Source organism: Cebus imitator, unplaced genomic scaffold, assembly GCF_001604975.1.
Source record: "Cebus imitator isolate Cc_AM_T3 unplaced genomic scaffold, Cebus_imitator-1.0 Scaffold81, whole genome shotgun sequence".
NCBI lineage: Eukaryota > Metazoa > Chordata > Mammalia > Primates > Cebidae > Cebus > Cebus imitator.
The window spans coordinates 2,502,032-2,529,588 of NW_016107396.1; the positions used below are offsets into that span (position 1 = coordinate 2,502,032).

Genomic DNA, 27,557 nt, shown 5'->3' on the forward strand with positions numbered 1-27,557 from the left:
CTTAAGAGGTGCTATTTACTTCTAAATAAAACAGAATGTCTATACATGCTTTACTTCTTCAGGCATTACATTTTTTTCATTTCTATTTCTGTCACTATGGTAATTAAAATGTATTAAAAGGAAAGGATTACATAGAGAAGAAACATCGCTAGAGAGAGGAGGAGAAAGAGAAGGGCTAAGGAGGAAATATTAAGAATGCTACATAAGGAAATGGAAACATTTATACAAGTTATTTGTGTCTCTTACTCAAAGGAGGCTGAAGGGGATGTCCTGTTTTTGAACACCAGCCTACAGGATGAATATCAGGAGAATCTGCATCTATCCAGTAATCATAGCAATTGTTCCAGCCATCAAAGTGAACCTGGATGACAAAAGGACATTAACAGTACAAATTAAGTCATAAAAATTTCTACAGTCAAAGTTCTGCCCACAGCATAATCATTTTCATCCTAACGCATAAAGTAGATTTAAAACCCAATAAGTCAGTTCAATTATTCAAAATACTTCACTCATAATGTGAGAAAAAAGACACCTTTGAGCCACCTTCAATGTATTATATAACCAGTTATAAATGCACTGCCAAAGGCACTCTTTGGGTTATAGTTTTACAGACATATTTAGCATGTTTCTCAACACCATGAGCAGCCTGAGAATAGGGACTGTGTGACAACATCTTCATATGATCAACATCAATACTGCAGAAGGAATGAAAAATTCAGGGAAGGAAGGGAGGGAAGATGACAGGGGAAAGTAAAGAGGAAGGAGTGGAAAGGAGGACCTTTCAAGTAAATGTCAAGCCTTCGGGAATTGTGTTGAAAAAGACTTTTTAAAAAAATTCAATGCCTACTAGACACATATTCAATTTATGAAATATCCCTCCACCCAGTGTGTTTTTAGGAATCATTTTTTCCTTGCAAATAATTACAGTATTTCTCAAATATGTGTTCTATTATTGTTTTATTTTTAATTATTAAGGGTACCTATTTATGAAGTACATGTGACATTTTGATGTCGGCATACAATGTATAATGATCAATCAGGGTAACTGGGCTATCCATCACCTCAAGCTTTTATCATTTCTTTGTTTGATGAATATTCCAGTTCTACTAATTATTTTAAAATATATTAATAAATTACTGTTAACGATAGTCACCCTAATGTGCTAACAGATACTAGATCTCACTCATTCTCCCTGACTGTATTTTTGTGCCTGTTAACCAACCATACTTTATCCCCTACTCCCTGCCACTTCCCAGCCTCGGGCAACCCTTGTTATACTCTCTTGTCCTCATGAGTTTGGTTTTTTTTTTTTTGAGACAGTCTCGCTCTGTCCCCAGGCTGGTGTGCAATGGTGTGACCTCAGCTCACTGCAACCTCTGCCTCCCAGTTTCAAGCAATTCTCCTGCCGCAGCCTCCCAAGTAGCTGGGACTACAGGTGTGTGCCATCATGCCCAGCTAATTTTTGTAGTTTTTTTAGTAGAGACAGGGTTTCACCATGTTGGCTAGGATGGTCTCGACCTCTTGACCTCGTGATCTGCCTGCCTTGGCCTCCCAAAGTGCTGTGATTACAGGCACGAGCCACTGCACCAGGCTGAATTCAATCTCTTTTTAAGGACTCATATATGAGTAAGAACACGTAATATTTATCTTTCTGTGCTAGGCTTATTTCACTTAACAAAAAGTCTTCCAGTTCCATCCATGTTGTTGAAAATGACAGTATTTCATTCTTTTTTATGGCTGAATAATATCCCATTGTGTATATATACCATATTTTCTTTATTCATTTATCCAATTGCTGGATACTTAGGTTCCTTTTGTATCTTACCTAGTGTGAAAAGTTTCGTCTTATTATAAAGCAGTCACTGCTACCATCTCTATTGCCACCACGTATAAGGGCACTTGGTCTTCTAGTGGCAGTCACTAGGAACTGACTATGTTTCTTTTAGGTTATTACACATTTTTTTTTTACCTTATAGGATGAAGGGATATACTGAAATGCTTTAGATTATTTTAATTTTAAATCAAGTTTGTCAGTTATATCAACCGATCAAAGGTATTAAAAAAAAGTTTACCAATTAGATTTCTTTTTTAAAGTCTATGAACCTCTCACTCCTTACAAGGCAAGAGATGCCAGATGGATAAAACGCTCAAACACTAAAAACTAAACAATAAACATTTGAGAAGAATGTTTGAATGGACTTATTTATAATCACAGAGTGGGTCAGCCTTTGTAAGCAAGACACCACACAGTAAAAGACTGATCAATTTGATTACATGAAAATTTAAAGCTTCAGAATGGCAAGTATTACAAAGTAAAATGGAAGACCCATAAGAAACTCCCAAAAATACAATTGCTACACCTGTGGCAAGAACTCTTCAATTCATAAAAATGTAATGTGTCAGCACAAAAAGATGAAAAACCCAACAGAAAGATGAAAAATGGGCACAAATAGCTCATTATCCAAAACATCAATATAAATGTTTAGTAAACATATGAAAAGACAATAAATCTGAGGCCAGGCTCAGTGACTCATGCCTATAATCGCAGCATTTTGGGAGGCCGAAGATCACTTGAGCCCAGGAGTTCAAGATCAGCCTGGGCAACATGGCAAATCCCATCTATACAAAAAATTAGCTAAGTATAGTCCCAGCTACTCAGTAGGCTGAGGTGGGAGGATCATCCGAGCTTGGGGGGTTGAGGCTGCAGTGAGCCAAGACCATGCCACTGCACTCCAGCCTAGGCAACAGGGTGAAACCCTGTCTCAAAATAAAAAGACAACGGCTTTCATTTACAATTTTAAAACTACAAATTTAAATTAGAAGATGTCATTCTTCTCCTATTGGCCTGTCAAAAATGTTCATATTTTCGTAATTCCTACAGCTGGTTGAGAACGAGAATAAATGGGCATTGTCACAGACCACTGACAGGAGTGTTAACTGCTGAGATATTTCTGGAAAGCTATTTGGCAGTAACAGCCTTGATCATCTCAGTAAGTCATTGTTGTATTAGAAAACAACTAGAAGTAACCACAGTGTCCACCATCAGGAGACTGGTAAATAAACTGTGGTATATTCATATGATGAAATAGAATGTAGTTAGTAAAAGTACATATATATGGGCTTAAAATAATGTCCTTTGCAATGAATCTACTTTCTTAAGCTCAGAAATAAATTAATCCTAGAATCGAAATCCCACAGAAGATATGAAAAGGCATCTGTCAGCAAGGTAAGAGAATATCTCAAGAAAAACAAAGTATGTGATCCAGGAAAATGAAATACAACGTAGTCTATCGGCAAGGAGAAGTGTCAGGATGAAAGCTCTGTACCAGGATTAGAGTATTTCCACCCACAGTGGAATAGGTGGCTGCTGAGTATGAGAAAGAATTCAAGAAAAAAAAAAAGATACAGATAGAATACTGAAATATACACTTGGGCTTTTGACTCAAAGGCATGTCAGATCTATTGGCGCACTTGCAAAAATCTAAGAAGACAGAAAAACCAAACCCTTAATTACTGACTCCCAGGAAAAGTCACAAGGAAAAGACTACTTTGTTCAACAGTCAGTAAGAACCAAGCGATGTAAAATAACTACTGAAAAAATAAGGGGAAAGGAAGAATGGTTAAGATCTAAATCTTGAATTACTACAACATGAAGAAAATAAGCCATATGTAAAACAGATGAACTGAGAAAGAGCAGAATATAGTTAATATTTTAGAAAATTACAGATAAAATGTCCTAAGCAAGGGCTGAAGGAGCCTACAGTTTTTGCCTCTAGGGAGCCAGACTAGGTAGTGGGAAGGAATGAGGCAGGAATAATCTGTTACTAAAAACACAAATGAGAGCAAAACCATTCTGGCCATTTTTCTTCAATGGCATCTGATCAAATATAGAACAATGTTAACTGTTTTACCATAATAGCTCACGGTGTAAAATATGTAATCTTAAAAGTTGATTTTACTCGAGTTGACTTTATCCCTGAAAAACTTAAAATATGAAGCTACACTAATAACTTGGTCTACATTTTCCTCTTCTTCTTCCTTCTTGAAAAAGATGAGCCTTCCTGCTGTCTTATCTCCCATTTATTAAACTCCTACTGTTGCAAGCTTTTTATATTCTCAGATGCTTCTGATGAATTCTGAAACTTAGTCATTGTCTCCTGTATACGGGCCTTTTGAAGACTTCATAAATACAAAGCTATTTGTTCCGTGGCTCACTTTCAGCTGTGAAATTCATTCCAGTAATTACCAAAAGATTGTCAACTGTACCCCTCACAGCCAGCTATTTCTGGGGTGTTAAGGACTGAACAGGACGTTGTATTAGAGAATCTGCCTTGAAGCAGAGGTGGATTCTAGTCTACACTTTTCCCGCTAATAACTGGACCACCCACGTTAGCATATTTGACCTTTCTGGGACAAACATTTCTCACATGTAAAATAAGAAAGTTTATCTATACTTTTAATTATAAAAGTAATATATACTCCTGAAACTAAACAATTAAAATGTAAAACCTAATCATTTATAGTTTCGGCTCCTTGAAAGAAGCACTGCCATTACCTTTGATATGATTCTTTCCATAATTGCTTATGTATGTATTCTTGTAAAAAAACAATAGCAGATATCGTACATAGTGTAAACCTGAACCTTTCACTTGCTGATATTAAACAGTCTTCTAAAATATTTAATTTTAACATCATGTAGATATAATGTGTTTTACCCATCAGCTACTGTGGTTGCTTCCAATGTTAAGCACTATAAACAGCACTGATATATTTTCCTTGGAGTTTTTATTTTTGCATATTCCTTTTGGCTATTCCCTTAACATTCTTAAATGAAAAGATAAACAACATTTTATGATTTTGTTAACCTATTGCCAAACTGCTCTTTGGAAAGGCTGAGACATTTTACATTCCCACCAGCCATATGTGATAATTAAATTTTCATTCACTCAAACCAGTATTTTTTTTCAATTTTGAGCAATCTGATTTATAAAAGCCATACTGTGCTTAATTGTAAACTTCTTTGAATACTAGTCTAGATTTTATTTTTAAAAATACTTCTAGCTCTAAAATACTGATTGCTTTATAACTTACATTACTACTAAGTATAAATAAGATAATGCACTTGAAAAAACAATTAGCACAGGCCTTGTATTTATAACATTTTCTCAAATCCTATATGATTCTACAATCTTAACAATAGTGAATTTAATGTTAAAATGTCCATTCCATAGAAATGCCACCATTTGTGTAGTTTTTCATGTTATTTTGTAATTTATTTTCTTATACACTATCTTATTAGAGAGAGCTGAGAATGCAATTTTTTTTAAGAGCTTAAGTTTAGACTCCTACAGCTTAGAACTAAGAGGTCATTCTGCTACTGCCAGTAATTAATAATTCATTCAATCTTTCTGAGCCTCTGCCTCATCAATAAAAATCGTAACAACATATACTTCCCACAAATGTTAAATAACATGAGAACAGGCTTACCCTGTAAAACATCATGTACATTTAATGTCTTGCTGTTATAACTATGATTATTCCTAACAGAAATTCCAAACAATTGTATGAAGTAAATAGAATGGGCATTGTTCTGGTTTGAGGGTGAAGTTAATGCTGAAGTCAGAAAAAGAGACAAGGTCTTCCAGCTCCTTTCCTGACCTGTCCTTCAAGATCACAGCTGGACATAAGAAAGTGGTTCCATCTCCCTAAACTTTTGCTTACTTTGTAAGAGGCTTTTGGCTTTTATTAATCTAACTAATTAAAATCTGATTTTATTCATGAAATTATCTAGTTTTACTTGGCCTATATTAAGAGACAGGAGGTTCTTCTGAATAGACTACTTCTAATTCACTGCACAAAAACATTAATCTTTAATTTTTTTAAAAAAGGGCACACTATCAGAGATGAAGTATTATATTTTCTTTTGAATATATTACTTTAACATGTTGTATCTACTTTCTTTTTCCCAATACATACTCAAAATATTAAGTCATTCATAATTAAAGATAAATTGTTTTATGCAGATTAAAGGACAAACCAGGATGAATGCTTCGTACTAAGATGCACAGCCAATTATTTTGCATATTCCTATGATTTTACTAATTACAGGACTTCACAAGTTAAGTATCTACCAAACTTTTTATCCAAAACGTCTTATAACAAAGACAAAGCCAACAACCACCACACAACACTTACTTTTATCCGGTGATCATCTGTGTCTGCCACCGTTGCTACTCTAATAAACACGGGGTTCCTTTTGTCTACAACCTCAAGCTTCATTTTTTTCTGGAATCCATGTGGAGGTTTCTGCCACAACAAAACATTTTACAGGGTGAGACACAGAGGAAGAGACGGTAAACTTGATGTTTTATTTTACTGCTATAAAATAGCATCTCAGCTTGCCATAAACAAATCCAAATAAATTATCAAATGTAGTTTTTATTGGAAAACATTTTCACGTTCTGTTTCTGGTCTTTTGGAATATCTAGCTAAAAAGACAGAAGCTTGATGTAAGATTTCAACAGTTCGCCCCACGTGGTATCAAGAAGAATTATTTTCCAAGGAGACTTTAAAGTCCAAAATCAAAGCATTTTTTAGATGCCAACAACAAAAATCCCAATAACAATTTTGACTTTAAAAACTGTAAAAATTCAAAAACATCTTATTTTGTGCTTTACTTTTTTCTCATTTCTATTCTGGTTTACTAACACCATCTCGTTCTGTTCTCAAATTTCAATAAGTGATCTCATCCATACAAATTAATCAAATAGTATAAAATGTATCGCCTCACCACTTTGAAAGCTCTTGCAGGGGCAGGTAAAGAATTGGTTTCTTCTAAGTATTTATCCCAAGAAAAATGTTTCACATTTGGATAACCTAAGAAAGAAAAATGTAAATCCTATGAGGTTTAACCAAAATGATAGCAAGAATAACAAACTGTCCAACAAAAACTATAAAATATTATAATCTAGAAAATTATGTGCATATATACATGACATTAAACTACTCACACATTCAGAGCCATTTGTAATAATGAAATTGTTTTCATTTTGATCATGATTTTTCTATTACTTTTAAAATGAAAATTTTATGTATATATATAATTTATATTTTCAGATAAGACAAGACAGACACACAAATACCCTTTAGCAATTTTATTTCTATGAATCTAGAAAAATTTCACATATGTAACAACGGCAACACATGACTGTTTGCAAATGTGAAAACTAAGTTAAATGACCTTCAACATACAAATGTGCAAAAAAATGTACATAAGTAGCAAGTACTTATTAAAAAGAATGTGGTAAATTTGTATATAGTAATATGTGAACGATTCCAGATATAACTTCATATTTGTTAGTTCCGACAAACATGCACAAATGATGGAACATTATTAACAGAATGTGTAAAAATACCTCCTCCTTCCTCCTGCCCTCTTTTGTTCCCTCCAGGGCCCCAAATCCATTAGGTAGGCATGAGCAGGAATAAACAGTGGCCCAGTATGGTGGGAAATTAGCCACACTAAAGGGGACTTAGAAGACCAGCAAATATATTGGAGATAATGTTAGCCAGGTTTGAAGGAAACTAGAATGAAGCTGATGTGTTGTATTTGAATTGAAACTACTGGTATAAATTCATACTTTTCAATGTATGTATCAACAGATATAGAAATAGGCATAAATATAAATTTTTCTATATATTTATACAAATGTATTCCCTAGCCACATCGGCTGAAAGGCCTGGAAACATCAATACTCCTGTAGTAAATAAGCACATTTAGTGCTCAGATCGTAGTTTCAAAATATCATTCTCTACTAAAAAGCAGCATAGAACCTTGAAGAAATGGGTGACTCTAGGGTCGGGTCAGGGAAAGCATGAGATAAGTCTAGCTATGCCAGAAAATAAGAAATCCTCAAAAAATGATAAGAAATTTCAAAAGGACATTGGAATGTGCCTAAAGGGGCTCTAACTGGTTAATATCTGAGAAAATCTGAATATGAAAATAAATAATGCTAGCAATCGATTATAACTCACTGATAAAAATAGTAATTGAACAAAAAAATAGAAAGATAAGAAAAGTTATTCTTCGCAGAAAACATCAACTCATTTTTTATAAGGAATGATGGAGTAAGAAAAATTACAGTTTAGCACTGCCAGAATAATATAACTCATCCTAGAAACTTCAACAGATGCTAAGACCAACAAATGACATTGGGATGAGATACACAGTCTCAAAGTATCTCCACAAAATACTTATTTGTTACAGAGAAAAAATAGCTCCATTAGTGGACAAACCTAGCAAACACCATCGTGATCCAATAGTGGTAAAAGCAACCAGTAAAGTGACAGACTGACATCATGAGTCACCTGAGAGAAGACAGTAAGAACACAGCACTGGGTCTATGATATTCCTGCCAAAAATGCACAGCCTGGGTATGATTATGAGGAAATACCAATCCTACTCAAATTAAGTAACATGCTACAAAACGACAGATCTGTAATCCTCAAACATATTAAGGTCATAAAAATCAAGGTGAGACTAATCAATAGAAGCTGGAGGGATCTGACAACTGAGATCCTTTTGCTAGGAATGACATCACTAGGACAACTGGAAAACTTGACTGGGTCTCTGGGTCAGAGGTATGAGTTCTGCACTGTTCTTGCAACCTTTCTGTACATTTGAAATTGTTTCAAAGTAAAATAGTTAAAGAGTAAAGATGCAAACATAGTTCTGTGCATACATTTTATGACATTTTTAAGAAATATATCTTGCACAATTTAAATATTTAAATCAGAACATTCAAGTAAATGAAACTGAGGTGCATGCATGCAAGTGTGTGATTTCACATAGGCAAAAAGGCTTTCCTGGAAACACATAAGGACAAACCATTAAAATATGAATAGAGGTAACTACAGTCCACTCTAAACTTAAAAACAAGCATGTATTAATATATAATTTGGTAATTTGAAGTAAAAATAATTGTAAAAGGCATGAAGATTTTAATTTCTGAAATGAACAATAAAGAGAGGCTACGTGTTTAGAAAGAACGGAAACGTGGTGGTGGCCAACAGGGCAGGTCAGAGGATGGAGAAATCTGTGAAGTACCAGGGGGTGATGGAAGCAGCTGTCTAGGAAGCCCAGTGATTAGGATCCTTCTTTTCTGACAGATCAGAGATGAGCCAGGCATTTGCCCTTAGAGAAAAGGGATCAGAGAAAGGGTATCTTTTTTGTCATGGGGCAAAGAGTAGCAACAGCACAGGCCCAATAAACCAGTCTCACAATCTGACAGTTTTGTTTATTTTTGCATTTTCTAATAGTGGTAAAATATACATAACATAAAATTTAACATTTTTACTATTTTAATGGCATTATGTTTATTCACATTGTCGTGCATTTGGTATTTCACATGCAACTTTTGTATTTTAAAAAATAGCTTTTAAAAGAAAGGTATTTTTTTCTCTTCAACTGAGTTATAAAAGTCCAGGAAAGGGAATAGATGGCTTGGTTCTTTGCCTTATGTACGAAGCCAGCAATAGCACCTTACACCACTCCTTCCAGGGTACATAACCAGGAATCCACTGTTGTTCACTGGTACATTGTTAGTTAATCCGATCTCTGATCACCAAAAATGGCGGTATAGAAAGAAGAATTGATAACAAACTGGGAAATCTAAAAGGATCCTCACCGCATTTTAGATGGTGATAGTGGCCAAAAACCAATTACAGTAATCACTGGCCACTAATATTTTGTAAGCCGTAAGACAGACAAAGGAGGGCTGAACATGAGAAATCTTCCAGGCAGCACTACATTTGGGGCCATCAAATCATTAATACCTTTCTTTTTTTTTTTTTTTTTTTCCTTCCTTCCTTCCTTTCCTTCCCTCCCTCCCTCCCTCCCTTCTTTCTCTCTCTCTCTCTCTCTTTCTTTCTCTTTTTTTCTTCCTTCAAACAGTGTCTTGCTCTGTTGTCCAGGTTAGAGAGCAGTGGCATAATTATAGTTCATTGCAGCCTCGAACTCCGGGGCTCAAGCAATCCTCCTGCCTCAGTCTCACAAAAAGCAGGGACTACAGGTACATGCCATCTCATCTGATTGACTTTTAAAATTTTTTATCAGACAGGATCTCACTATGTTACCCAGACTGGTCTTGAACTCCTCCTGGGCTCAAGCGATCCTCCCGCCTCAGGCTCCCAAAGTGCTGGGATCACAGGCATGGGCCATAGGTGCCTGGCCAATACTTTGTTTTAACCCTTCATTATGTCAGTGCTATTTCACCTTCAAAACAGTACTATAAATTAGTCAAGACAGGGGGTTTCCATCCTTTAATATATGAGAAAACTCAGGGAGTAGATGGGACTTGACTTACCTATTACAGGAATGACTGGTCCCCCTGAGTTGAGTAAATGATCAAACACTCTATAAGTGAGACACTGATCAAGCCACAGGGGACAAACTTAAAAATGAAACCAGCTGTACAAATAGAATAGAATTTGAAGCTCCCCAATTTTGTTGCTTACATGCTGCAGGCTACATTCACAAAACAGCTCTTAGTAAACCCAGGACTCATCCTCTCTCTGTGATAAAGGCAGTCTTCATTACTCCTGTAAGTGTCCACTCAGCAATCACCTACTGTGCAGGGATGCTTTCTGTTTGATGACCCTGTCTTTCCATAGCAGGAGTGGCCATGGCACCTTAAGTATGATATACTCAGAAATACACTGTCTTGATTATGAAGAAGCCACACAATCTGTTCTTTAGCACATAAAAGAAACTGAAAATGATATAACACAAGGACACTATTTATCAGCAGTTATACTGTTCCCTGTTAAACAGGCAGCAAATGAGCTGAGAAGGCTCTATGGCCAGAGGCAGACAGCAGAAGCTCCTTCAGAGAACACAGAGGCACCACCAGCATGAAGGTGCAAAATCTATTTTGGAACCAGGAATCACGATGGGAAAAGGAAAAGTGAGCGTGTGAGTTCTAAACTAAGTAAAAAAATCTCAAGCTTCAATTTCTCACTTAAATGTGAACACCGTGCTTCTGTGAGGACTGAGGCTGACATGAAGTCTGCTCTCCAATCCACAAATGCTGTTCCTCTTATCCATTTTTCCGTACTTGTTCAAGCCTTAGACAATTTGCTTCTATGGTTAGACAATATATTTAAATATATACTAATATAAAGTATAGAAATGAATTTCAAGTTGAGAAATGAAAGATCTTTTAAAACAGAACTTTTTTTTCCAAGAAAGACAAAATTTGAGACTCTTTCATGAACTAAGGCAATACTTAATATATATGAAGGTACATCAGGGGTGAGCAAACTAATGCCTGCAAGTCAGCTGCCTGTTTTTGTAAACACACTGTTACTGCAACACACCCATGCATATTGGTTTACCTATTGTCTATGGCTGCTTTTGCACTACAACTGATTTCAATAGTGGTGACAGAAAATGCATGGTCTGCAAAGCTGAAAATATTTACTATCTGGCCCTTTACAGAAAAAGTCTGCCTACACTTGAAGTCTACGAATAATATTAGACATATTAAAAAACACACACCTGGAGGAGTAATAAGGGTTCTTCTATGTTCTTTACACCAACCAACTGGATGAATATGTGGACTTGATGCTTCACACCTGTAAGTTGCACAAATTAAAAAACTGCAATTATCAGGATAAACTCACAAACACTAGTAAAAATAAAAAGAAAATTAGAGATTATGAACACTTTACAGAGTTCTATTTATTACAATCAATCTAATTTGGAAAAAAATGCTAAACCAAAGAAATGTTTACTCTTCTAATATATTAATACCAAGTGGATTTTTATTAGATAAATATCCTATGGATTTGACACTATGCAATTTTTTTGCCCGCAAATTTTGTTATATCCTGTAACTTCAACTGCAGCAAAAATACACATTCATTAAAACCATGTGCAACAATAAACTTAGACTGTGTGTACATAGGCAAACTAAAATTATTTCAGCATTGCTAAGGGTAAATGTACAAAGGCAGGGAGCTCAATCATCCTTAATGACCAACATGCTATTCCTGTTACCCATTAGAATGGCAGAAACCAGGTATTATGACAAACTACTACTCTCTTTTCCTTACCTCTTTCTTCCCCTTTCTGTCCTCTCTACTACAGTCAAGCATCTATTTCCAAAGCCTCTTTATCAGCATGCGTAGCTGGTACATCTAATTCCTTGTTCCTAGCCACACTTATGCTATGTATTCCTCTTCTCAACATGCAACATGTTTCAGTCTATTAACATCATATTAACCTGAGTGTTCTACAGAACACAGTTTGGAAGACGTTGGTCTAAAAGGTGCCAAGGAGTCCAGTGTTGCTATACTAACCAGGAGGTCTGTTGAGTCTATAGTGAGATCAGGAAATCTCAATATACCCCTCTGGATGGGAAACTAGCTAGAAGGTAGAAAGTCAGGAAGGTAATAGTGTGGCTGGAGTTTCTAGGGAATAAGGAAGTCTTATGAATAGTGAAACAAAGAACTTTCTAAGAAACGTCCTAAGTGGTTGAGATTAGCACACAGTCACCTCTTTCCAAGCCAACCCTTCTAAAGGCGCAGCCTGGGACAATAGTACATGCTGAGTTCATGTAATCGCTACTGAATGCTGATTGTTCTCAGAACTTATTTCAGTAGAAAATACCTTTTCCTTAATACGTAAAGCCTTCTTCCTTTATTCAGTTGTTATCTCATACTATCCCTACCCCAAACTATTTTTCATGTCATTATTTTAGGAATATGAAAAGAAAACAAGCACTGCTAGGTCCATGCCATGTTCATACAGCAATCACTATATTTCTTACAATACATATTTTCATAAAAGACATTTTAATACGCAATTCATTAAGATGTACTTTTATAAATTATACAAACAAGGCTATGGAGCCCTATTTCCAGATATTCTAGTGTTTCCCTAAAAAATCATTTTGGTAATGGATTATTACTAATGAATTACTCCCTTTATTTTAGGGAAGGATATTCATTCATATATAGCCTCATAAAAATGAAAAAAATAACAAATATATGATAGTTAATTCTTCCTTCTCAATCTAATCGAACTTACAGAGTAGTTTTTATAATTATCTGCTGGACTCACGGTATTTATTTTAAAGTAGAAACAGTGAACATTATTCTTTTGATTTTATTGAATACATAAATTGCAATTACGGAAAATATTGTGACCTCTTCATGGTCACTCATTTCTGTGCTATCTGAATCTAATATAAAATTTAAATAATATCTAGATATTGATCAAAGTCACCATTTAAAACAAAGAAGCTGTCTCAACAGAGAAGATAAAAATATTACTGCTTTCATCTATTTTACTTATACTCCCTTAATAAGCAAACAACAGTTCACTCAAAAGTTGGAAGGCTGTGATAGCCTTTCTGTTGCTATTGTAAAACAAGTCATCTCTTAGTCCCATCTGGTGTTCAAAAGTAGAAATGTAACTGAAAAGAAATATGAAGAAAAACTAAAGGTAAAAAGTATGGCAAATCCCTGATTGCTGTACTCTGTCTCTCTTTCTTTTGGACGTTTATGTATATCATGAAAGAAGTCCATTTCAAAAAATGTTTTTGAAGTTCATTTCATGTATAAATGCAAATTATACCCAATGAGACCTAGCCAGTAAATCCTGAAAGGGCCAGAAACCAAAGAAATAACTCATTAAAAAAAAAAAAAAATCCATGCTTATGATAAATGGATAAAGTTAGGAGACATGAAGATCCTCATTTTATGGAAATCAAAGAGATTAAGTGATTTCACCAAGTACTTGGGTGGAAAAAAAAGGTATTCTGGTTTTATCAACGACAGCCAAAAGCTAAACAAAAACTAATGCACACATGCTGGGCTCTGCAGAATCAGGCAGAGTCAAAGGAGAATACTGCAAGACGCTTACGTATGGAAAACATCGAAGTCTCTCCGTTAAGCAAGAGTGGTTTAGATTATTTTAAGAAATACAGGTCACTTGGCTTCTCCACTTTCTAAACCCAGAGCATGATGATTCTGCCAATTTATTACCCAGTATTCAACTCTCCTGGCTCCCCTTATACGTGAACTCCTAGGGCCTCCATTACTCTGCACTTTACTACTGAACCCCAAACCTCATCAGCCTGAGTCATCAAGTGGTCCTTTCCATCCCTAATTGATGTCCAATTCCATTACCCACAGTAGCTGTTTGAAATAGTATTGATTTGCTTCAAGCTTAAAATCTTTTGTTAACATAATGAATACTTGGAAAAGATAAAGGGGATAGCATCTCATCACGCTTGTATCAAATTTTCCTTTTACTTCTTCCTTTTCTCCAGGCTGAGGGAAAAGAAAGCTTCTTTCTTTCTGAGCGTAGCTGCTTCTAGGAGACCTGGTGTCAACAATAACCACTAGTTTCAGAAATCTCCACTCTCCCTCGACAGTGGCCTCCTGCCTTCTATCTAAAAACCAAGCTCAAAAATGCTCACGGTGCAGGGAACCCTCCATAGAAGTCAACTTCCTCTCAAGCAATAATCCTTTTGCTTTCAGTGCCTAACTTCTTTGCTTAATATCCCTTATCGCTCTTCAACCTTTTGCAAATCGATTTGTTTCTAAAACTCTTATTTTAATTTCCATGACACCTGATGAGACAGGTATGATTATTAATCCCTTTTAGAGGACAACTAAAGTTTAGAAGTGTTAAGTAATGCACTGAATATACTGGCTGCCATTACTCAAACACATCCTACCCCCAGGCCAATACACAAGAAAGTGCTTTCCTTAACCAGGAATATCCATCCCAACCTCTAAGCACCATTCCTTCTTGGTCCGGCTCAAAGCCTGTGTCCTTTAAGAAGCCCTCCCCAAGAGCCCTCCAGGGAGCTTGAGTCTGTCCTTCCCCCCAAGTTCCATCATGCCTCCAAGTGCCATCACCCCTCCAAGCAGCTGGTTCTAAAAATTAAGCACTAACCACCATCTAACCCTGCAGCCAAGACAGTGGTGTTTAGTTTCTCTCCGTCCCAAGACCCTCTGGACTGAAGTTTAAAACTGCCCAGGTTCCACTGATCTCCACAAACTTCCCATCACCACCACCAACCAGTGCTTCCCAAATTTAAACAAATAGTGATAACCCTGTTAACTGACACTGCTCTAAGAAACTGACGAGCTTTCAACATGATTTTAGGGAGACACATAAAATTACTATTGCTTTTAATATATAAATGTAAAAGAGATTCATCTCTAAAAAATAAGTTTATGAAAAAGAGGCAATCAGGAAAGGTTCCACTAATCTATTTTTTCTAATTCACTAACAACGCTTCTCTTTTTCATAGATCTTTTTGTTGCTCATTTTTGCCCTGACTCCACTGGGACATCAAAATACAATGGAATCAAAAATGGCTGAAACTGCAACCTCATTCACTTAGGCCTTTTACTAAACAATGGGCAAATTCCTGTTGTCATCCCTTCCTGGATCCCAAAAGATAAGGGTACGTGAAAATAACATTTTTTAAAAGAAAGGTTCCTTCCTACTTCCTAGTCCCTGCGAAAAAAGAGGAAGTGACTGTACTCATTGTGTTCTGCCCCAGAGCCCAACCTTCAGGCAGCAGGAGGATAATCAGGAGACAGGCTGCTGTGGCAGGAGGGCGTGCTAGCCTAGAGGTGCTCATCTACCTTCCTGGATCCCTACAGTCCTTTCTAGTGCCAATATTCTATAATACCTAGCATTATTCCTAAACCTAACAACTGTCAAGGAGATAGAATTGAGCAGCTATCAATTATCAGTAACAAAAGCACAGAAAAAACCCAAAGGTGAAACCATTTTTATTCTAATACATACCATTTTTGTTTCATAGAAAACTACTTTTTCAATCCTACCTAAATTTTTATTGTGTTCTTCTTTGGAAGTCAGAAATGTTTTACTGCAACATGTAGTATCACAAATATATACAGACACATACATATTTTCAAATTCCCACTAATGTAAAAAACATATAGAATTACTATTCAATTCAAAGCAAAAAATATCTCATTTCCAAACTATTTTAAATTGGGAAAGGCAATCCAATCTGTAACCTCAATTACATACCTAAGTAATTTAGGCAGATAAAAACCATTCCGAAATTCAAAGATCAAAGAGCATAATACTTAGTAACTAAGTGGAGAAATTCCAGAGCACTTAAGCAATTTCCATTGTGCCTTAATTGCATGTTGTAGAAGAGAACACACTGTTTTCGTTTTCTTTTTCAGACAATTAACAAAATATGATTTCATGTCAGTAGCTGGAAGTCTAAGTAATCCTCAAGGTACATTCCATCCTAAAAATAATTAGTTTGTGCTCATAAAAGCACAAAACTGCAGTTAAAAGGTATCAATTTGTTTTTTCTTTTCTTTGTTATTTTTAGAATCCGGGATCTTTTTAGAATCCAGGGTCTTTTTTAGAACCCAGGATCCTTCCTGTTTGTTCCCTAGATATTTGGCATCAAAAAATGAACGTGGCAAATTCTTTTAGACTCCTTCCTTGCTTTTTTCCACAAGAATGTTTTTAAAGGCAACACATCTTATGTCAAATCAGCAACTTATACCTTTACAACACTGTAATACTTATGAGACCACAAAAATAAACTGACATTCACCCATTTTGTTTAAATCAGGCAAAAGCTTAAAAAAATTCTCAAATAAACCACAACTTTAAAAAGAAAACATTCTCATTTCAACAGATTCTAATTGTTGCTTTAGCATCATTCATTAAGAAAAGGCCTGGAGCTCCAGTAGTACCATCATCATAGTCTCCACCAAGCACAGAAGGAAACACAAGTTTGATTCAGGACCGATTTAGACTATTTCCAAAGTTAACATTTTCTCATCCACTCACCTATTCAAAATAGGTATAGAACATTTTTATTGTTTTTGAAATGTTTATGTAGAGTCAGGGGTCTTGCTATCTTGCCCAAGCTGGTCTCAAACACCTGGGTTCAAGTGATCTCCCACCTTGGCCTCCTAAGTTACTGGGATTACAGGCATGAGCCATTGTGGTGGGCCAAACAATTTTAAATGAAACAAAACCCACCAGTTTACAGTAAATAGGAGGAAAGAAAAGAACCCAGTAAACAATAAGACAAGGTTTCAATCAGCAAATCAAACTGAGAGACTCAACAGTACAAACAACTTGGTGTCTTTAATAAAAGCTACAACCAAAAAGGAAGAAAGAAGAGGAATAGGTATCTGTAAATTAAACAAAGTCAAGCAAAGCAATCACAAAGTGTACACCTTATTGGACCTAAAGCCATCGCTAAAAACAAACAAAAACCCATTAAAATAATTGGGAAAAATATTTAAGTATGTTAGTAACATCATAGTTACTATTATTTTTTAAAAAATAAAAATAATTCCTCTCTTTAGAAGATACATACTGAAATATTCACAGGTAAAATGCTCCGATATTTGTAATTGATTTCAAAACAATCCCAGAGTTGGGATTTTAGAAGTAGGAATACATAGGAAATATACTGGATATAAGTTGATAATTGTTGGTGCTGAGTAAAGGCTACAGTAGGGCTGCTCTATTATAATATTTTTGTGTATATTAGAAATTGACTGTATTTCAGTGAAAAAATTTTATTATAAACTGAATGTAAAAATGTCCTATGAGGAGAAATTATGCTCTGCAGAAAAAAGCTGGGGAAAACACAAAATATTTGAAAGTGCAGTCATGCCTTGGTATCAGCAGGAGATTGGTTCCAGAAGCCCCGTTGGACACCAAAATCTAAAGATGCTCAAGTCCCCTTTATAAAATGGCTTTAATAATTGCATATAACCTACACACATCCTTCTGTATACTTTATCTCCCACAGACTTTATATCATTTCTACATTACTTAGAATACTTAATACAATGTAAATACTATGTAAATAATTGTTATACCGTATATTTGTATTACTTTTATTATTCTGTTTTCAATTTTTTATATTTTTGATCTGTGGTTGGTTGCATCCATGGATGTGCAACCCATAGATACAGAAGGCCTAATTGTACTTGGGTCTGTAATCTCATCATGGAACTAATTGTCTACATTTTTGGTGACATAGAAAGCATTTAAAAAATACGAATAGCAAATGAATGTCAACATCTCTTCCTTTTTAGACAATTCAAGTAAAACTGCTAAGTATCTAAGAATCCCATCTGAGAAGTAATGGAAATTATCGATGGGTCTACAGAATGTTTAAATATATGGACACTAAAAAGTAAGGTCACAAAACAAACCTCCCTGAAATTTAGCAATATTTATATAAGTTAATATTCACTTATCCTGTGACACAAGCCGTATTTTATAAAGACAGCTGTTACTTCTCTAAAATGTTCTCAATTCAAGTGTACTCTAGAAGGAACTAAACACTTTAGAAATGCCTTTTACCAGGAAACTGAATTATAGCAATCAATGAACACAAATTGGGTATGAAAAATCCTTATTGCAACTGTTGAATCAAAATACAATGGCTTTATTATAATTATTTTATAATTACATAATTTTAACATATGTTGCTTTTACTTCTCTGTGCAGTGTATCTAAAAACTGCAATGATTAAAAATAATATTCTTCAATATATTTTGTACTCAGCTATTATGAATGCTTAAATTAGCTGGTGGGCATGAAAATAAGAAGGGAAGGTTAAAATACGTGTGAACATACGTTAGGAATGTGGGGTGTAGAGGCTGCACTTCCATGGTAGGAAGTCAATAAAATACAAATCATAAAGTAGAATTAACGGATGTTATTTAAAATACATGCCATATTGAACAGGTAAAAATTAAAAATCTGTAATAGGAAAAAGTGGCGAATGTTTTTTTTGTTGTTGTTATAAGCTTTGCATTCTTACTGTTATTAAACCATGTGCTTGGTTTACTTGGATAAACATTAAATTTTTAAAAGCACACAACAATGGAAAATGTCTCACCAATAGTCATAGCTTTCATCCCAGTTGTCAAAATGTACCAGGAAACGATTGTCCACCATATCTGTTACCGTAGCAACACAGATGAATGTGGGATTCTTTTTGTCTACTGCCTCAAGCTTCATACCAACTCGAAAGCCCGATGGGATCACTGTCTATGGAAACATACAGATTTAATTAGAGATAAGCACACACTTAACCACAAGACCTGCACACTCTCTGCACCTCTTGCTCAAAGGCCTGGCATCCACTGCTGTATTCACATAATTTCAAAATCATATGCCAGTTTCACAGCAGGGTCGCTTTCCAACAAGCAGCAATTTTTTTAAAAAATGCCCTACTGCTACACCCAATTACCTATCTGGGCCTCAAAACGAAAAATCCATCACCTCACAGAGTTTAAAATAATTAATTTTAACATGCGTTTTGATACCTTAATTAGAAAACTGTAAGTTTTATTCACCATACAGTTCACATTTTGCCCTTTTTTTCTTGATTACAGACTTAACAATGAAAATTATTCACACAAAATATGCACTTAATCAAGTTAAAAATGTGCATGAGTCAGTACAAATTCACTCCCACTTCTGAAAATCTCTCTCAAAAGAGTACTCTACTGAAAGTAGGTCATCTTCATATATGAAAGGCTGCAAATTATTACAACTTTTACTCAACACTTCAGATACATCTTATTCCTAACAGCAGCAAAGAATTGGCTGTTGATGTACACAGCTATTCAAAATAGTTGGTAACGTAAAGAAATCTACAGATAATCAGTCATTCAGATAATGGAACAAAAACAATAAAAGATCTATAAGGGTTAATGCTTAAGGTACAGTAATGTATAAACATCTCCTACAATTTTTTATGGGGAAAATATCTTTATCTACCTATCTATATAGATAGATAGATATAGATATATATTATAGACTAGTATACCTAGATACCAATTATGCCAATCACAACACAATATAAGTCATTTCTTCCCTTTAAAAAAAAACACTGTTCAGACTCATCATTATAATTATTTTAACTACTTTAAGCAAAATAGATACTATCTCTCATTTTACTATGATTATACAACTATCATTGTAAAAATGTAGACAGCTGTGTATCTGAAAATGTTAGAATAAGTCATGTCTGAATGAAACAGGCACTAATGCTACACAGAAATCTTTACTATGAATTTAGTACTGAAATTTATCTGAGCTCTGACCATAAATGTTTGAGGATTCTGAGGTAGAGCAATCTAGAAATGGAAAAAATTGTCTCTTAGATAGGAAACACAGAGCCCGAGATTAAGTTGTATGCTAGCAATGCATAGAATTTAGGAGGACAGTTCAAGGCAGTTAATCAAATCCCTGACTGAAGTCATCATCAGAGAACCAGACAGGGATTAGGAAATTTGGAGCAGAGACAGCAGGCTGCTGAGTTTTCCACTGAACTGACCTTCCTCCCTGGGATAAGTTTTGACACACCAACTGACAATGCACTATTACATTTCAGCAATTACGCTATCCTCTCAATTAAGTCGTTTTACAATAATAAGCTGGCTCATTGACACTATTAGTAACCTAAACACACAAACACACATGCACACAAACACAATTTGTCAGTTCTCTAATTCAACCTGGTTTGTATTCAATTAAATCAGAGAACATTCCAGCCATTAGATTGACGCTCTCAAACCAACTGGTTTATACTGTTTCTCAAATGGAGGATTTTTGGAATGAGGAGGTTTTCCCCTGCTTTTGATGTTTGTTTATTTCCATTTGGAGGGAATGCGGTCAGTGAAACATTACTGCTTCTCCCCACTGTCTCACTGAATGCTACCTGCCCGGTGACTTTGGGAAGGAAGAACTGATCATACCAGAAAGAAAGCTGGGCTGCAGGGTGCACAGTTTCTACTCTGCTCCTTAAGGGTCTAGTGTTCCCTGAACTTGGGGAATGGGGCCAAAAGGAAAATTAAATCTCTTCAATTCTAGGGCTCAGAATCAAGCTTATTTCTCTGCAGATACAGGTCATGCACGTCCTCCAACTTAGCTCTGACCATCTATAAAGATGGCATTTTGGTTTTCCACTGGCTTGCTCTTTATTCTTTCCAACTAGATCAGAACTTGGGAAAAGAAAAATGTCATGAATCAGGTCTGCCAACAGAGGAACATGTTATGGAAGGTGGGAATACAGGTCAAGAGGTAGAAAAGAGACACACATCCAGACTTTGCTTCTGTTTACTGCAAGCAAAGCTATAAGCTACAGTGAAGACAAGTCACAGTCTCCAGTGACCTCCTACATATAAACTGAAACAGGTCTGCCTTCATCCAGCTATGTGAATCCCATTTGAACAGCACTACCAAATAAGTGATAATAACAATAAAATATCTCAGCCAATTTAATTTTTTACGCATCTTAATTGTAAATCTCACCTGAATCTTGTACTATCTTGTCTTCTACTGTGCAATAAAAGAGACAACCATAATATGGCTATAAAATATATTCATTCATGAAGATTTTAAGCTAATTTTAAACTGTAATTAAGGTAAGAGTACTCTATTTACCAAGTCAATAAAATTTATTATAGCTCTTTGTTATCACTTGTAATTGATCCTTTGAGACACTCAAAAAACTTCTTTCTTTGAAAGGAAACATGTTTTGTATGTACTTACTATATTCTGATTTTCAAATAATGACTTAGGAGCAGCTTGAGCTTTACATGTCTTAAGATAGGTCTGCCAGTTAAATTCTTCTTCTTTATAACCTGGAGAAAGCACATAGGAACAGACTGATTCAAATATCAAAATATTTTACACTTAGTTTTCTAACCCTACTTATCTCTAACTCCAACACACCGAAATCAATCAAATTACTTTTTCAATAAACACATTTTAACTCATAATTCATAACTATGGATATTTAGAATATGTTTATTTCCAATAAGCTGTATTATTATTTTCCAATTCTGAATGAATGGTAATGGATATAAACAAAAGGAATAAGGAAGCAAATACATATTACACCTAGGGCACTTTTTACTATCAGGGTATTTCTACCAGCATTTAGGTAGAATTCCTTAGCAATACAGATACTGAACTGGAGTGGTCAAAATTCTTTATTTTTCTCTCACCTAGTCTATTTTGGGAAGACTAACTTACAGAAACAAGTGGGAATTTGGAAATAATAGAAAGGGAACAGGTAAAATCCTTTTGGCCTATCACCTCAAGAAGGACAATTAAAGGTTTATGAAGTAAGGATGCTGGCAAATTACAATAAGGGAAATGTCCTTGCCTTAATTTTTTACAATTTCATTGAATTTAACAGTTTCTTAAAAAAGGAAATTCAGCATCTGATTTTATCTGCGGATGTGCACTCTTTCACATTCATCAAAGTCCAAAAGGCACCATGAAAAGAACAGCTAATAATTTACCATATGTAAGAGATCAATTCATGGAAGGCTTATAGATTTTCTTTTTCACCCTCACCTTTCCCATGCGATTTTGTTTAATCCTTCAGCTATATATCACTTTGCCACTGTTTTTTCACTTACAACAAAGGGATGGCTAATGCATTAAAGCCCTGAGATAGGCCACAAATATCAAACTAGTAACCTGAATTTTTGACATCAAGTAAACAAAAATAAATGTAATGATTAAAAAAGAAGGGAACAAGATGTTACTAAACATGGCCGGCACAGAGGCTCACACCTGCAATCCCAGCACTTTGGGAGGCCAAGGTAGGCAGATCACTTGAGGCCAGAAGTTTGAGACCAGCCTGGCCAACATAGGGAAACACTGTCTCTACCAAAAATAGAAAAATTAGCCAGGCATGCTGGTGGGTGCCTGTAATCCCAGCTACTCAGGAGGCTGAGACAGAAGAATCACTTGAACCTGGATGGCAGTGGTTGCAGTGAGTGAAGATCGCACCACTGCACTCCAACCTGGGCAACAGAGCAAGACTCTGTCAAAAAAAAAATTTACAGAATACATTAGGGAGAGAGCGAAAAAGATGATATTCACTGGTGAACTATAATATAAAGAACTCAAATACAAGAAAAGTAATTGCTATGAGTTCAACCCCCCACCTAAGCCAATTTTTGGTGTTACAGTCTTCTTGCCAATCTCCTAAATATTACGATCCATAAGTTCATGCAGAATTTCTCAGAATTTTCTATATACTGAAAAACTGATTTGAAAAATTAGCTTAAAACAGTTTACACTAAACTTAGTTATGTAAACTAATTTAAAGTAATTTTTCAAATCAGTTTTTTCAAAGATGTATGTATTTAATGATAGAAATTTGCAGGTAAACATTATTTGTAGTCAAAGTTGAGTATCATGCAAATGTTATGTTACATAAAAAGAAGTATGCAAACATAGTTTATTTTCTTAAGCTGGACTGTACTTTTATTTCTTTTACTTTACTAAATGTGTTTTCATCATGAACAATAAGGGTAAATTTGCACCTATCTGAATTTTCATAAAGCCTGAATTTTTAAAAATTCTAACATAGCATGTAAGAAAATGAGTTTTTACTGAATTTAAAATATGAAACAGAAACTGACAAAACCTTTTGGAGGATGGAGTTTGTGGCCAGTTTTCTCACACCACCCAACCGGGTGAATATCCAGAGCGTCTGCATTCACCCAGAAGTCATAGCAATCAGAATACCCATCAAAGTGAAGTTTTATCCGGTATCCACAAACCTAAAACAGGTAAAGTAGGCTGCATTATTTCTTTAACCCAGAATATTCATGTACATATACAAAAATAAACATGGACACCAGGCAAGATATAGACTTAATGTTAATCAAACCACCCACATTAACAGCAAACAACTATACAGATATCCAGAATTTAAAGGCAAAGTCTATTAAATTAGGAAGAGCTGAGCTGAGGGATTCTGGCAACATTCTTAGTTACATGAGGAGCACATGGATATGGGGCAAAGACTCTTTTCCCACAAGTGCAGGTCCTTTCTCCACTCCCTACACTGTACCAGGATGTGTCCCCAAGGTGAGCTGGAAGGCAAGTAGCCACCCCAGCACAGCACACTCAGCTCTAGCATGGCCCCAGAGTGGACGCTCTGCCCTGCACTGAATGCTGCAGACCACCGCGGCTGGTGCAAATGCAGAGAAGTCAAGTGTCTCTTCTCCACCAAAGCTGGATTGGAAGAAAGGAAGAAAAGTGTCTCTCCTAGTTTATTACTTGGATGAGACAGGCTCCTAAGAATGCTAGTAAGAACTCATGCTGTATAACACATGCTGTACATATGCCTACAGGGCTCCACTTAGGAACATTCTGATTTAGAAGGTCATGTGAGCTTAAGAGATCTGAGCTGGATCATACCCTTCCCTGAGCTCTCAAAGAGTAGATTCAGCCCCTCAGTCTTCTTCCCACTAGCACAAGCAGATGTGCTGAAGTAGAAACACACACCACACCAGACATCTACCCCCTCCAGGAGCGCCTGTCCCGCAGAAGCCTGAATGAGGAACTTGGACCAGAGTGCAGGGCCAGGGCAATTAATCCTCAAAGTGAGGTAGCTGTACAGTTACCGTCATGGAAAGTTCTCTAAAACATACTGCTAAAACTCAAGTGGCAGAACTAACAGAGAATGAGTTAGTTTATGAGAAAATTAGACACGTGGGGGTCCACACGTATATTTATGGGTATATAATTATGTATACGTATATGTATGTGTGTGTATATATATACCTAAGTATATGCATTTATATACATAAATATATACACTTATTCATATATATGTAAACACATAGTAAAAAGCAGTCTGGACAAATATTTGCCAAAATATTAATAATGATTTCTTCTAGGAAGTGATAGAAAAGAAGGGGCAAAAAGGAAATGATGGACTTTTAATATTTTCTCTTATATATCAGTATTTTTTCAATTGGAATGTATTGATAGACCACACACATAAAATTTACAACTAAGCTGACTACCCCCAGAGAACAGAGTCTCTCCATAGAGCTGAGATTGGAATCCCTAGGAAATACAATCTCTCAAGAAAGACTGGGGCTACCCCCACTCCCTGCAGCCACCCCATGCAAAGAAGGCTGCTTCTCTCCTCTGTCTCACAGTCAGCTGCCTCTGGCCAATCCTAAAAGCTCAGCCCCTTTAGTAGGTTACAGCCTCTACTTTCTGGTGGGCACACCGTTCTGAGCTTCTGCTCCCTTGAGCTGAGCTCTCTCTGTTGTCCCCCAGTCTCTATCTCAGGCTCTCTGGAAAGCTATGCTTTGAGAAACAACCTCCCATATCCTCATCCTTCTTGCCCACAGTCGTACCTAGCTCATCCTTCTCGAGCCTTTCCCTAAGGCTGCTCCTCTTCCCCACTCTACCTCCTGCAGACACAGGTGGAGTTGCTGCCTCCCACCACACCATGGATCCTAGGCCAGTTCTCCTCCGAGGCTCGAGCCACGTGGCTGAAGCAACTCTCCTGCTCTTCCTCCCCCATGCTAACCTCCCGAACACTTACCCTGGCTTATTCTCTTCCTCTCTATCTGAGTACTTTCATTATATATATGTATGACTCTTCTAGTACCTTGGCATTTTGTCTCTCTTCCTCTCTGCTTCGAGCCCTCACTCCCATGAATCTAGTCCCCAACAAGAACTGCTCTGCTTTTTAATATTAAATGTAAAAATCCAACCCTAGGACACATACTCCTATTCCAGTTTGCAAACTCAGTCACTCCCAGCATGCCTCTTCCTCAATCTCAACAGAAACTCCAGTATCTCACACAGATCCCTCTACTTCCTCCCTAGCAGCTCCCCTCATCCCAAGCCTTCCTTTCCTAGCAATCACTTAAAAAACGTTTTCTTGCCAACATTTAAAAATTTCTGCCCTGATATCCTTTGCAAACATTTGCTGGTGACATTCCATCATTTCAGGTATCCATCTTGTCTGTACCTAACAGAGTCTAGTAAACGGTGCTGGGAAGGGAAAAATGACATTCCGCCAGTCTTCGTTATTCACATGTTGTGTTCCATATTTGTGACTTCCTCTACTTGCTACAATTCATTTTTAACCCCAAAATAATACCTGCAGTGTTCGTTGACATGCACAGACTGACAACACTTTTGAGTTGCTCAACATGTATGTTCCCAGCTGAAGTCAATCAAAAAGGCGCTTTACCTTCTTGTTTCAGTTCTCATGCTGGGAACAAGTGTCTTTTATGGGGTCCATTTAGTGCCACACGTTCTACATTTTTGTGCTTTTTTTGGGTGAAGCTGCTGTTTAAAATGGCCCCTGACATAGTGCTGAAGTGTTATTTGGTGTCCCTAAGTGTCAAAAGGTTGTGATGTGCCTTACAGAGAAGGTACTTGTGCTAGATAAGCTTCATCAGGCAGGAGTGATAGTGCTCTTACCTGCGAGTTCAATTTTGATCAATCAATAATATATATGAAATGAGGTGTCTTTAAACAGAAACACACATAAAACAAGGTTACATACTGATCGGTAGACGAAAATGTGACCAGAGGCTCACAGGAAGCTAACCCGCTATTTCCCCCAGGAGCGATGGTTCCATACTTGCTAATTTGTGGAGCATAACTACTGCAAATAATGAGAATGGAGCAACAAGAATCAACTCCACCTCAATGCTGGGCTCTGCCACTGCATGGCAATTCTCCTCCATGGTCCTGCTTAACTCCCTCTCCCATCCTTCACTGCAGCCTTTTCAAATCCTCCTCCTCTCCTTCAGCTTCTAATCCCACTTTTTCCATCCTCATTCTCAGCTAGTAATTTGCCTTCTAACACAAATTTGCCTTCTTTTTGTGTGCCTCCAAACCGAGAAGCCTTCCTGTATATACCCATGAGCCCTACTTCCTTGCCCCTCCTTCCTGTTAAAATGCAAGAGACTCCTTCTCCTGCCTAAGACTGGGATCTCCACATATACCCTGGGTCCCATCTTCTCCCAGGCCTCTTCTCTGAACCTTCTAATACTCCACTCCCTAGTGGCTTCTTCAGAGTTCAAATACTATGTTCTCTTACCATTGCAAAGGGGGGAAAAAAAGAAAGCCAAGAAGGGAAGAAGGGAGGGAGGAAGGAACACAAAAAGAGAAAATTAATATGAAAAGTAGTAATATGCATCAAAAATTTAAATGTAGTTTAAATGTCCACACTTTTCACCTGGCAATTCTAGAGACAGATCCTAGACCTACTTACAGATACAAAAGGATGCTCACTGGACCTTTTTTTTTTTTTTTGAATAATGAAAAAATGAGGATCACTCAGTTGTTCAATATGAGAGTAGTTCAGGGAATTAAGGTCAATTCCGTAAAATGGAGTACTACCCGGTGGTTAAAAAGAGTATGTTTGCCAGGCGTGGTGGCTCATGCATGTTATCCAAGCACTTTGGGAAGCCAAGATGGGAGGACTGCTTGAGCCCAGGACTTCAAGACCAACCTGGGCAACACAGCAAAACACCATTTCTAAAAAATAAAAAATAAAAAAATTAGCTGGGCATCAGGTGGTGCATGCCTGTGGTCCCAGCTACATGGGAGGCTGTGGTGAGAGGATCACTTGTGCCCAGAAGGTTGAGGATACAGTGAGTTATGGCCACATCACTGCACTCCAGCCTGAGCTAGAGAGAGAGAGACT

At 36.5% G+C, this 27,557-nt stretch overlaps 1 protein-coding gene across 4 annotated transcripts in view; it reads right to left on the reverse strand.

Moving 5' to 3' along the window:
• The window catches only part of L3MBTL3 (L3MBTL histone methyl-lysine binding protein 3), a 121,477-nt gene that overhangs the window by 50,057 nt on the left and 43,863 nt on the right, over positions 1-27,557 (reverse strand). For all 4 annotated transcript variants that reach the window (XM_017533280.2, XM_037740230.1, XM_037740229.1 and 1 more), the window contains 7 exons: positions 23,511-23,646; positions 21,614-21,705; positions 18,951-19,102; positions 11,558-11,634; positions 6,791-6,876; positions 6,196-6,306; positions 247-361 (listed from right to left, as the gene is read on the reverse strand). In XM_017533280.2, coding sequence (XP_017388769.1) covers positions 247-361; positions 6,196-6,306; positions 6,791-6,876; positions 11,558-11,634; positions 18,951-19,102; positions 21,614-21,705; positions 23,511-23,646 — 769 coding nt within the window. The remainder of the gene's footprint in view (positions 1-246; positions 362-6,195; positions 6,307-6,790; positions 6,877-11,557; positions 11,635-18,950; positions 19,103-21,613; positions 21,706-23,510; positions 23,647-27,557) is intronic.